At 45.5% G+C, this 13,783-nt stretch overlaps 1 protein-coding gene across 1 annotated transcript in view; it reads left to right on the top strand.

Annotated features, from left to right (window-relative positions):
- wdr18 (WD repeat domain 18) overlaps window positions 1–13,323 on the top strand; it is a 241,870-nt gene extending 228,547 nt beyond the window's left edge. The window contains exons 9-10 of the mRNA XM_038777006.1: window positions 7,877–7,945; window positions 11,821–13,323. Of these exons, the coding sequence (XP_038632934.1) occupies window positions 7,877–7,945; window positions 11,821–11,949 (198 nt within the window). The 3' untranslated portion in view covers window positions 11,950–13,323. The remainder of the gene's footprint in view (window positions 1–7,876; window positions 7,946–11,820) is intronic.
- The last annotated feature ends 460 nt before the right edge of the window (window positions 13,324–13,783 follow it).

Genomic DNA, 13,783 nt, shown 5'->3' with positions numbered 1-13,783 from the left:
GCAAATGGCTAAAATCATCTGTTTCTTCATGTTTTCCACTGATTCCACCAAAATTACAGTGGTGAAACCTCATATAAATTCTCCCTTAAAATGTTTACCTAACAGTGGTTAGCACTGCTGCCTTGTGGCGCCGTGATCCCAGATTCGATCCCGGCCCCGGATCACTGTCCGTGTGGAGTTTGCACATTCTCCCCAGTGTCTGCATGGGTTCCGCCCCCACAACCCAAAGATGTGCAGGGTAGGTGGATTGGCAACGCTAAATTGCCCCTGAATTAGGTACTCTAAATTTATTTTTTTAAATGTTTACCTAATTTATGTATATGTGCCATATCTTCATCTGCATGACTAAATTTATTTTTACATTCCTGAGTGGTGCCACTCTTTAATTGTTAGTTTTTTTTATCAACTAATAAAAGTCTTTACTGATCCCTTTTATTCATCTGTTGGCCTGCTTTGAACTTCCTTTATAGTCTTGCCTACCAACTGCTCTTTTTCCTATCGTGATAGCCATATGCTCCCCTTTTAAGGTTCAGGCAATTTAATGTATTTGCATAAATCCCTGGGGATAATAGGTATTTATCACAGGGTCTTGAGAGAGGCAAGAACTGTGAGGCATCAACCATTGTGCTATGGAGTCACTGGAGAAGTTCCAGTAGATTAATAACAGACGAATAATGAAGCAGATGCAATCTAGTCCGGATGCATTAATCTTCTTTAGAGTATAAAATAATGCAATTATTAACTACAGTAATATCCTAACTAAAAGCTTGAGCATGAGCTAGGAAAGGGAAAATTTGGCCTAACCAACCTCGTTGATTTTTTTGAGGAAATTACATTTCAAATTAAATGCTTAAATCCCGATAAAGTGATGTGGCTAGCTTTACAAAGAACAAAGAAAAGTACAGCACAGGAACAGGCCCTTCGGCCCTCCAAGCCTGCGCCGACCATGCTGCCCATCTAACCTAAAGCTTTTTACACTTCAGGGCCCGTATCCCTCTATTACCATCCTATTCATGTATTTGTCAGGATGCCCCTTAAACATCACTATCGTACCTGCTTCCACCACCTCCTCCGGCAACGAGTTCCAGGCACCCACTACCTTCTGTGTAAAAAAAACTTCCCTCGCACATCTCCTCTAAACATTGTCTCTGTCACCTTAAACCTATGTCCCCTGGTAATTGACCCTTGACCCTGGTAAATACCCTTGGAAAATGCTTCTGACTATCCACTCTGTAAATGTCCCTCAGAATTTTGTAGACTTCTATCAGGTCACCCCTCAACCTCCGTCGTTCCAGTGAGAACAAACCAAGTTTATCTAACCTCTCCTCATAACTATTGCCCTTCTTACCAGGTATCATCCTGGTAAATCTCTTCTGCACTCTCTCCAAAGCCCTGACATTCTTTTGGTGGTGTGGCGACCAGAATTGAAATGAAAATCGCTTATTGTCACGAGTAGGCTTCAATGAAGTTACTGTGAAAAGCCCCTAGTCGCCGCATTCCGGCGCCTGTCCGGGGAGGCTGGTACAGGAATCGAACCGTGCTGCTGGCCTGCTTGGTCTGCTTTATAAGCCAGCGATTTAGCCTTGTGAGCTAAACCAGCCCCTCTTTCTACTCATCGTTGGTATCCAATATGGACCATGACCTCTGGCTGTTCACCCTCACCCTTCCGAATGTCCTGCAGTTGCTCAGTGTCATCCTTGCACCTGGCACCAGGGAAGCAACAGCATTCTGGTGTCAAATCTGCAGTTGCAGAAACATCAATCTGTTCCATTTATGATAGAATCCCCAATCACTATTACTCTCACACTCTTTTTCACAACCCCCACCCCGTCCGACTGAGTAGCCTCTCATGGTGCCATGAATTTGGCTCTTGCTGTATTCCCCTGAGACAACATCTTCCCCAGAAGTATCTAAAACAGAAAACTCGTTGGATACGGAGATAGACCCAGGGGCCTGCTACACTCCTTGACTCGTGCTATTATTCTGTATATTTGTCACTCATCCCATTTATGCCTCTGCACTCTTTACCTATGGACTCTTTACTTGTGGTGTGACCATGTCACTGTAAAGGCTATTCACAAAGATCTCAGTCTTGTGGATTCTCCACTGTGACACCAGCCATTATTATGGCTCTGAAACACAGACTATCTGTAGCTGGATACTTACTGCACACGTGGTTGCCATGAACACTAGAAGTGTCCCTGACTTCCCACGTCTCACAGGAGGAGCATTCAACATGGCCGATCTGCCCTGCCATCTCTTTGCCTTAAATTACTCCCTTTACCTTTACTCCCTCTGGTTTAAATAATATTAGATATATATACAGACGACTTTACTTTGATTCTTGTACTTTAAACACTACTAAATTTAAAATAATATTGTTTTAAAGACCACTTTACAGTTGCCAGTAAATTATATCAGTATTAAAAGATACATAAGGAAAACAAGTAAGATACTCACCAACCAATCTCTTATTATGATATCACACTTGATTTTCTCCAAATCCAGTTCGCAACTGAGACCCAGTACCACCTACCAAACTCTTTTATCTCCCTGGCTCTACTTTCAGTCTCACTCTTTAACTCCCTGGCTCTGCTTTCAGTCTCACTCTTTCTCATGCTCTTTTATTTCCCCGGCTCCACTTTCAGTCTTGCTCTTTGTCATGCTATTTTATCCTCTTGGCTCCACACTCAATCTCTCTCATTCTCGCGCTCTCCCTCCCGGTTCCACACTCAATCTCCCTCTTTATCGTACTCTCCCCTCTGGTTTCACTCTCCATCTCTCCCCTTCTCATGGTCTCCCTCCCAGTTCCACACTCAATCTTGCTGTTTCTCGCGCCCTTGATCTCTTCAACTCGACACTCTGCCTTGCTCTTTCTCATGTTCTTTTCTCATCGTTGCTTCACTCTTGGGGTACGATTCTCACAAAAGGGAACATAGTCCCATAGCAAGTGTGTTTAGCAGCGTGTTTCTCGGCACTCGCAGAGCTGAGAAACACCTGGCTATTCAACCCGACCCGTGTTGAATAAGGGGCTTGAACAGCTAATGGATGGCAGAGGCCGCACATATCCCCGTTTTGTGCAGTGGGAGCCCCACTCGCCTGAACGCCCCATTGTAGTGAGAGAAATGGCATCCCGATCTCCGAGGGCCCCAAAACGATTCCAGACTTCTACCCAGCCCAAATGCACTATGCGACGGTCCCCCGTTCTCTCTCCCAGCCCCCAAACACCCACGGCGGGCAACCCTGGCCCGATCATGCGTGCAAGAAAATGCCAACTTGGTAATGCCAACCTGGAATTGCCCATGCCAGCTGGCAGTGCCACGTGTGCACCTTGGCAGTACCAGGCTGGCACCCAGGTGGCACCAGCAGTGCCAGGGAACCACCCTGTTCAAAGGGCATGCAGCTGGGGGCTTCCAATCCCCGAGGAGACCCCCCACGTGTGCCATTCCTTCTGCTCTCCGTTTGTGGGGACCAGTGCTAAACGGCGCTTGTCCGAGCTCTCTGAGGCGAAGGGGTGGAATCCCAAAGCCTCGGGATTCTGCACATTAGAGTGAGGTTTACTGCCTTGCTCAATTTGCAGATTTGCCAAAAAGAGATCCAGCTTTTGTGGCGGGATTCACATTGCAATGTTCTCAAGATCCCATTGGATCTCCCAAGGCGTGGTGAGCAGCGTAGATCCCGGGAGCCGTGTCTCCCGGCTTTCAACGGCCAAGCTGAGCCGCGCGCAGCGAGCTGCTTTTCTGGTGCAGCTTGGCTGTTGGATTCTGTCCATAATCTCACTCTTTCTCATGCTCTTTAATCTCTTCCGCTCCGCACTCAGAGTCGCTCTTTCTCAGGCTCTTTTATCCTCCTGGCTCTGCACTGGGTCTCGCTCTTTCTGTGCTGTGTTGAGATATGGTGCTTTTCAGCTGAATACATTCAATCATTGCAGTCGTTAAAGCAGAATGCTGAGCTATATACAGGCACGGCAATAGGGTGAAAGTCAAGAAAAGTTACAATTGAACTGCAGTGCTGTGGTTAGATTACAACTTGAGCACTGTGTTCACACCAAGAAATTTAAGCACGCGAGTCAGTTTAGGGAAATACCATGAGGCTGATTGCTATTGCAAGAGGATTGTCTTGTGAATCAAGACATTGCTCAGTGGGGCATAAAACCATATGAGCAGTAGGATCCAAGTTCAATTCCTGGTCTATGCTCTGTTAACTTATCTCAGCCTGGATAGTCAATGTGCATTACAATGCCCTCCATGCTGCTGGGCCAAGAGGTAAAATAGCAACCAGAATGTTCCATTATTGTTATCCAGTGGCCCCTGCTGGAAACTGTGCTTTAGACAAGATAAGATTCAGCTATGGAGCATATTTCAATCGAGTAGGCTATCGATAAAAAATAGCTGGTCTTCCTGGTAACTTAGTTAGCGTGCGCGTGCAGCTGAGTGTGTGGGGCAGAAGTGGGGGGGGGGGGGGGGGGGGGGGGGGGGGAGAGAGAGAAAGAGAGCTTTGAAACACATATCCCGGCACAAACTGTGACTTCAGGAGAGGGAAGAAAATTGGGAGGGAAATTAAAGGATTGCTTACTGAGAGAGAATTAACATTGCTGTGAATATATAAGCCCTCAGGAGGTTGTTTCAAAATTAAAAACAATAAATGCTGGAGTCTCTGAATATTCAACGCAGTTTCATAAAATTGCATTCCTATGAGATTGATTAACTCAAATTCATGTCTACACAGTCCCGCTGTAATCGGATTGTTTCCCTGTTCCCATTTCTCTCTTTGCATTATAAGTATCCTATATGAAAGTCTTGTCGGAAACGTTCGACTGTAGGTTTAAATTTAGGATGAATGAAGGGGGCCATGTGATATGGGCCGAAATTCTCCGACCCCCCGCAGGGTTGGAGAATCACCCGGGGCCGCCGAAAATCCCGCCACCGCCGTTGCAGAAATTCTCCGCCACCCAGGAATTGGCGGGGGTGGGAATCATGCCCCACCGATCAGCGAGCCCCCTGCGGCGATTCTCTGGCCCGCGATGGCCCGAAGTCCCGCCGCTGGGAGGCCTCTCCCGCCGCCGTGGTTTGAACCACCTCTGGTGGCGGCGGGATCGGCGGCGCAAGCGAGCACCCGGGGTCCTGGGGGGGGGGCGTGGGGCGATCGGACCCCGGGGGTGCCCCCACGGTGGCCAGGCCCGCGATCGGGGCCCACCAATCGGCGGGCGGGCCAGTGCCGTGGGGGCACTCTTTTTCTTCCGCCGCCGCCACGGCCTTCAACATGGTGGAGGCGGAAGAGAATCCCCCAGCGCGCATGCGCCGGTGGTGACGTCAGCACAGCTGACGCACCAGCGCATGCGCAAACCGGCGAAGGCCTTTCGGCCAGCGCGGGCGTCAAAGGCCGTTGTTGCCGGTTTTGCCGCCAGTCGGTGTGGTACCAACCACTCCGGCGCGGGCCTAGCCCCTCAATGTGAGGGCTTGGCCCCTAAAGGTGCGGAGAAGGTGCGGCAATGGGACACTGATGGTTAAGGACATGTACACGGACGATAGAGTAGCGACCCTGGAGGAACTCATCGAGAGGTTCCAACTACCAAAAGGAAACAAACTAAGACACGTCAAAAAGTTCCTCTGTAAGGAAACGCTGACGTACCCCCCGATACCAGGCCATTCACTGGTTGTGGAACCGTGGAGCCCTGTACGGTCAACTGTTGGAGGAGATACGCTCCCACTGGACGAGACGATGGAAAAATGGGAGGAAGAACTAGGCATAGAAGCAGGAGGAGTACTCTGGATCGAAGCACTGCACAAGGCAAACACCGCCTCCTAACGTTGAGCCTAACGTAGCTAAAGTGGTGCGCAGAGTGCAACTAAACAGAATTCGAATGAGCAGGTTCTTTCTGGAGGTGGGGACAAATGCAAACGGTGCCAGGGAGGCCCGCCTAACTACACCCACATGCTCTGGGCCTGCCCCAGACTTGTCAGGTTCTGGATGATCTAGTTTGAGGCAATATCCAAGTTCGTGGGGATGAGTGTGGAAACATGCCCAAAAGTGGCAGTCTTCAGGGTTTCAGAGCAGCCAGAACTGTTTATGGGGAGGGGGCCGTCGCCCTTGCCTTTGCCTTCCTAATCGCCAGAAAATCCTGCTTGGATGGCGATCAGCAGCACCATCCAAACTGCAGACTGGCTGTCTGACCTGGTGGAATTTCTCAGGCTGGAGAAAATAAAATTTGCCATCCGGGGATCAGAACAGGGCTTCCAGATGGAAGCCATTCACCAACTTGTTCCAAGATCTGTTCACAGCCAGCAACCAGTCGACTGAGGGGAGGGGAGGGTAGGTGGAGGGGCCAGGAGGGGAGTTGCAAACAAGCCGCGAGACAAAGGGGAGAAGGGGAGAAGGAGAGGGCGGAGGGAGGAGGGGGGGGGGGGGGGGTAAAAGCAACCAAAGTAGGCAAGAGAGACGAGGGAAACAAAAAAACACAGGTGACGGGCCCGAGGGCATGCTGAAAACCAAAGCAAAGGTGAAGACACCTGTAAATACATGCTCAGGCCACACTGGGGATTATAACAGAAGCAGATTGGCTAAAAGGCGAGCACAGCCACAGCAAGAGGAGATATGTCCATATATGTGATAATTTATTTTTGTCTTTTTCCTCCCTTTTTCTCTCCCTCTTTTGTTTGTGATTTTAATTTTCCCTTTTGTGCATGGGTATGCAACATGTAACTTATGAACTGAAGTGTGAAACGCAAAATATGAAAACGAATGAAAACTTTTTTTAAAAATAATTTACTAAATGAATAATAATAATAATCGCCTGTTGTCACAAGTAGGCTTCAATGAAGTTACTGTGAAAAGCCCCTAGTCGCCACATTCCAGCGCCTGTTCGGGGAGGCTGGATACATGAAGCGAGGATACAGGAAGCTAGGAGCAGCTGTGGACTGTTTGTTGAAAAGACTAATTCTGCGGTGTGTGCCATGGGTGATAAGTTCAAAGATGTGCAGGTTAGGTGGGGTTACAGGGATAGGGTGGGGGAAGTGAGCTTGGGTGGGGTGCTCTTTCAGAGGGTCGGTGCAGACCCAATGGGCCGAATGGCCACCTCATGCACTGTAGGGATTCTATGAAATATAGTTAGGGAATGCCAGTTTCTGTAGTTATTGTACAAGTTGCCTACAAAAAGAATAGTGTTTCGCCAATAGTTTAGTCATTTGCTACATTAAAAGTTTTAAAACGCGGGTCATTCAGCTAATAACTTAATATCTTTTTAAAGATTACTAGTTTCTGCAGAGACTTGTACTTTTCTCTATTTTAACCTGTCACACACGTCTCTATTTTTGTTCTAGCAATATTATTATGGTCATTGCTTCTCTGCTTTCTCATCTTGTTCCTCTTAATCTCCAAATAACACTAAGTACCACTGTCACTTTCCTCCTCCTGTGTCATCTCTGATTGTAATTTATTCATTCTTTTCCAAAAATCTTCTCAAAATTCTGAAACTCCAAAGGGATACAGTTCTGGAGTACAGTCCCTTGGGTGCCAGTTCTTGCTGGAGTAAAACCGGAAGTAATAACCATCATCACAGTGAGATTCAATTTCAGCAAAAATTTGTGAAACCACTTAGAAGAGGTCATCTCCCACCCCATCAGCTTCAAGAAGTAACTTTGTTTTGAAGTGTTAAAGATTGTTTGCTGTTTGGAAACAATCCCCTCACCAACATCCAAACATTGTTCAACAGGATGTTCATATCTGACTGTAACTTATAGCCTGTTCGGTGATCTGGGCATTTTCTGCTGAGTATAATGCATCATGCAACAGCTCCTTTGGAGTAATTCTACTCTCAATTAGAGTGTAAATCACTCAAAATTCAATGCTGATTTTTTTTTCCTCTGTTTTTCAACAGGAGGCTCAGGAAAGTTACCTGGAAAAAGCTGAGGAGTTGTATTCTGTTATGTGTGCTGCTGCAGATAAGGTTGGTTTAGCTTTAATAGGTTCTTTGTCATGTGCAGATTAAACTCTGTACCAGATTCTTCCTCAGTCGATTCCAAAGATTATTTTTTAAATTAGTTTCCGCAGTTTGAATGGACTTTCGAGTGGACATTGGTCCTCAGAACAAAACAGGCTTGAATTCAGCATTGACAGGCAATCTCACTGAGAAAACACAATGATTTCCATGGCAATGAAAAAATATCACCTGCGTTACAGTGGGCACCCTTTTCCGGGTGGACCTAAGGTACTTTATTGGAGCTGAAAAGGAGTTCACTCTTCATCTGATATGTGTTTCACCTGGCTTAGGATGTGCTTGATGGGTAATGTAAAACGTGCCACACTTGACATAAGAGTGCTTGTTGGCGATCATGGGTCTCTGAAGTAAGAAAGCATTCCCTTTCACTTAGCCTTGAAGAATACAAAACATACCATATGAAAACATATTTCAGTTCTTCAACCCAAACATCTGAGTTCGTCATCAGTTGAACAATATAAAGGATAACTTGTCGGGGGGGAAACCTTTCCATATGAAGGCACATTATGCATGCAAAACTCTGTACTTTTTGATGGCTCTTCTAGCATCTCTGGCAAAGCACAGTGCTGGAAGGTCTCAGTATGTCTGGCAGCATCTGTGGAGAGGGAAAAAGAGTTAACATTCGAGTCCAATATGACTCATCTGGAGTCATATTAGACTTGAAACGTTAACTCTATTTCTATAGTAATTTGATACTTTTCTCTTTTATCCTCAACATTGTTCTCCCCATCTCAGTATTTTTGTTTCTTGCTATTTTAGCAACAGCATTGAAAACTTTGAACTATATTTCAATCGTCCCGTGTGTGCGTGGGTTTCCTCCGGGTACTCCGGTTTCCTCCCACAGTCCAAAGATGTGCAGGTTGGGTGGATTGGCCATGATGAATTGCCCTTAGTGTCCAAAATTCTATGATTAACCTAGGACAAAAGTTCGGCACAACGTTGTGGGCCGAAGGGCCTGTTCTGTGCTGTATTTCTCTATACAGTAGTCCCCCGTTATACCGCGGGTGTTCGGGTCCAAGACAGCCACCCGCGTTGTATCCGAGCCGCGGATATCCAAGATGGCGGATATCCAAATGAATGAACGAGAGGAAACATCGCTGACTGTGCTGAACATTGCTGAATGGAAGGGTGTTTTAAATAAAAAACATCAAAGTCCGTTCAAGTCTTAAATCAAGTTTTAAATTTATTAAAATATATACAATAATATATACATACAATAATATACTTAAAATTGTACTTACAAGCATATTTTTAAAAATCATTTAAAAATGTCTGTGAGTTTCTTCTGGCACACCCCCTTCCTCATCTTGACTTGTGCTTGCCTCTGGAGGTTCTTCAGGTGTAGGATGTATATCGGGTCGAAGTCCTGTTGCTCTGTGTATGCTATGAGCCACTTCAGGTGCGTGATGGCATCCGAGTGGCTCTTTGCCACTGCGCGTTGGGGGTCTTCTTCTTCTGCCTCCTCTTGGGTGACCTGGTCGATGATCTCCTCCTCTGTGAATGTTTCTGCGGGTGCCATGTCACCCTCTGCTGCTGCCCACCTGTTCACCCAATCCTGGAGTGTTAAGTTCTCATCCAGGTGGTCCTCTAGCCTCTCCTCAGCTGCCCTGATCTCTGCTTCAGTAAAGCCTACGAAGTCCTCTTCATCCGGGTAATGTTGGGGTCGTGGGAGTGCTGCTCCTAGGGCCTTGTTCCAGCAGTTGGCGATGGTCTTCTCCATCACAGCTCCCCAGGCCTTCCCTGCCAGATAACAGGCATCCTTGATGGTGATGGCTTTCAGGTAATCTGGGACAGTGAGAGGAGAGTCTATCATTTCCAGGATCAGTTCCTTTTTGTATACAGACTTGAAGGTCTGAATGATGCCAGCATCACATGGCTGGATCTTGCTGGTGGTGTTCTTTGGGAGATAGAGCACTTGGATCTGCCCATCCCTGGTCTTGAGAACATCTCCCTGAGGGTGGGCTGAGCAGTTGTCCAGTAGGAGTGTGGCCTTCTGCGGTAAGTTTCGGGCACTAAGGTGGTCCCTGACACTGGGTACGAAGAACTTGAAGAACCACTCCTCAAATAAGGAAGCTGTCATCCAGGCTTTGCCAGAGTTCCGGTAGGTAATGGGTAGGTTCTCCATGTTGATGTGGTGAAAGCATCTAGGAGACTTGAATTTGCCCACAATCAATGGCTTCAGCTTGTGTGTTCCCGTGGCATTGCTGGCAAACAGGATGGTGAGCCTGTTCTTGGCTTGCTTGTACCCCAGAGTCTTGTGGGCATCATCCTTGACAGCTAGGGTCTTGTCAGGCAGCATCTTCCAGTAGAGCCCTGAATCATCTGCATTGTAGAGTTGCTCTGGGGTCAGCTCCTCTTGCACCATGTAGTTCTTGAGGATGTCGGGAAAGGCTGCTGCTGCTCCTGAGTCGGCGGATCTCTGTTCACCACTGATGGTAACTGCACCTATCCCATGTCTTTTCTGGAACCGATGGAGCCAACCCTTGCTGGCTACGAAATTGCTGTCCTCTGGGTTGAGCTGGTGATGGAACTTCTCAGCCTGAGTCCTGATGATAGGTCCAGATAGGTGGGTGCCACCAGACTGTTCCTGGACAAACCAGGTGAACACAGCCTTCTCCAAGTTAATGTCACTAGCGTTCCTTGCCTTTTTCCTGGTAAGCCCTTCACTCTGAGAAACTGTCCCAACATATGTTCTTAAATTGGGCTCATCTTTCACCCACCCACGGAGGGTTGACTCTGGTACACCAGTCTCTCTGGATAATTTTGCCTTTGTTTCCCCGTTTCGAAGCCGGTCTATCAAATGTATCTTTTGCTTCACCGTGTAAGACTTGCGCTTAAACATTTTGAACGACAGTAACTGAACTCGAAGATACCTGCACTGGAAAAGGTATCCCTTTTATGGCTGGGTAACCGGGCTAATCGGTCGCGGCTACTCATCGCGGCTAATCGTTCTACAGTAATCATCGCGGGTAATCATCGCTGCTAATCGGTCTAATCATCGCGGGTAATCATCGCTGCTAATCGGTCTAATCATCGCGGGTAATCCTCGCTGCTAATCGGTCTAATCATGGCGGCTAAAAAAGGTGCTGTTTCAAAAAGAGTTTAAAATGAGTCAAGTAAGTTAGGGTCCATAAGCCCCCCCGCCGTATATCGCGAACCCCGGTATTGCGGAGCGCGGTATAACGGGGGACTACTGTATACCTATATTTCCTCTTTTTCTGTAAGCTTTAAATAATGTGTTCCACACAATAATCACCTTTCCTATATCCTCACTGTGTTGAGGTCAAGCTTTACCTAACTGCCACCTAGGACACCAGATGCAGAAATCCTCACTTGCCTTGGTCTTCCCTTCCCTGACAAGCTTGTAAAACAATGTTGCTACCCTTCTGATGGGTTTCCGAATATAAGTTGCTTGGCAATTCAGGTCAATTCAGTCAAAAGTTCTCCCAACAGTCATTATATCTCACTTAGAAATTTTTTCTACATAAATTTGTTTCTCTCATGGCCAAGGAATAGTTTCTTATGCAACAAATGCAGCATTCTGGAAATTAACAGCAAGTCGATCAGCATCTTTAAAGAGAAACACTAGAATGTTTTGGGTGCAAAGCCTTCCAAGGATCAAAACATTCTAGTGCAAAGGATCAACCTGGTTTTGACACTTTCCTGTTTCAATTTCCAAAAACTGGATTTTACTTCCAGCTTTATGATTTTATTCAATATTATTTATCTTTTCAAATTAGCTCATTAAAATATTTACAATTAATATAAAAATATGGCAAAGACTATAATAAATTGTTCAAATACATTTTTCTTTTTCTTTGCAGCATATGCTGGGAGATGGCGAGAACACAAAAATGAGAGTGGTTGAGCTGGAAGATGAAGTGAAAACTTTGAAGAAGATCAATAGAGACCTGTATGATTTTTCAGTGCAAGTTCTGACCAAGCAGTCATAAGTAGCAACAGATGGAGTGGGAAAGTACTGCAAATTATGTGGCATCCAGAGTCAGTTTTTTGTTGGTATTATGTCAATAGAGACATTCACAGACTTGGTAAAATGTACTGGTACGTCAAGCATTTCCAGTTGTGGTCCCATTTAGGAGTCTGTTTAATTTGAAGTATTTTGCGGAATTCAGAGGTCAGGGTGTTTGTGTCCCACACTTCTTCCCACTTGCGCAGTCAGGTCCAGATAAGTCCGATGTTTCTCGATCTGCTTTTATACCGTCCTTGTTGGCCTGTTAACTATGTTGATTCCTCAAACTAGTAATGGCCCCAGTATACGTTTTCCAGATTAACTCAATTTTGGGATTGGGGGCCCAGGCGACATTTTCTTTGGAGAAGATATTCCTTTCATCTTTGTTTGGTCTGCATTTTGAGAACCTATTTGTAAGTACAATACTGCCCTACATATTTATTCCACATATGGCCCCTTGAACCCTGTGCTTCCAATTCTTCATAGGCTTTTCCTGTTTGAACTTTGTGAACTGTAAGATTTGGAAAGGGCTGTTCTCTTGTTGCCACATTGGGGTTAAGATCTGTTGTGTGAGTATCTTGTGTATCGGCAAACAAAAAGAAACATGGCTTTAAACCTTGTCTCTGGTCTGAAGCTCTGTGGTGGACACATGAGGAGTCATAGACAGACAGCTTGGACATTCAAATACTGACATAATCATTTCCAGTTCTCTACAGGTTGTGAAGCATGCCCTGTCCTGATTGAACCCAAAAGCCTGAGGCTTGTACTCGAAGCACAATAAACATTTTCTGTCTCAATAATGGACTCATTTTGTCACCTAGGATGGTATTATCCAGTTGTGGAATATCACTAGGACTGCAGGTCAACCCTCTGACCAAACAATGATACTGTTAGCAAGTGTGGTTATCCTGGAATTCACATAGGATTTAAGAGTTCAAAAGGAATCCTGGTTCCCCTCTTCCTGTGGGGAGCTTGTCTATTATTTGACAACTTCCACAGTGTCATATTGAAATCAAGAGCTCAGTATAGTGAAAGTCACAGGCATAGACCCACATTCTATTTTGGGGCATTCCAGAGTGTGGTCAACAATTGGAATTGCTGCATCTATGCAGTTAGTGAAGTGACTGATCATGTAACATAGTTCTCACCCTTAGAATGGCTAACGCTTTTGTTGCTCTTTAAGCCTATCTGACATGTGGTTTGATTGACTGGAGCATTTTGAATATCTGATCCCATCACAATGTTTGCAATCTACTGTGCCTCCTGTTCAAGTTGTCTGTTCTCTCATTTCTGATTCTGAGAACTTTGTACATATCTGGAGTATCTGACATTTTTAAAATAAACTTTTTAAAAATGAGCCACAAATACAGTAAACTTTCTACGATGCAGTTTAAAAAATATAATTCAGCATCCAATTAATCTTGCACTCATACTGACTACAATCTTTATATGATGTTTTACTACTGGGATTTGTTTCATTCTCCCTATTGCAGAAATAGTAGCTGAACCTACATGATGTTTATAGTACAATATTGAGATATAGTTTAATATTGAGAGGGAAAACCTTTCTTTAAAAACTCTTTTCTAACTACAAAGGTAAATAAACCATGAACAAGAGTAAAAATCCTTCTTATGAGGCAAGTAGGGAAGGTTAAAGTTCACAATCATTTGACAAATTAACTCAATGGGTTAAAAATTGATTCAGCAACAATAGGCAGAGTTGTGGAAAGTGGAAAATAATGCCTGGGAAAAGTAACCAGTGGCATTTTGCAGGGATGTGTTATGGCTCCAGAGATAGTTACAATATTAGTGAATGA

This window comes from Scyliorhinus canicula, chromosome 18 (genome assembly GCF_902713615.1).
Source record: "Scyliorhinus canicula chromosome 18, sScyCan1.1, whole genome shotgun sequence".
Taxonomy (NCBI): Eukaryota; Metazoa; Chordata; class Chondrichthyes; order Carcharhiniformes; family Scyliorhinidae; genus Scyliorhinus; species Scyliorhinus canicula.
Note: the sequence above shows the minus strand (reverse complement) of the source record. Positions and strands in the feature narration are given on the sequence as shown.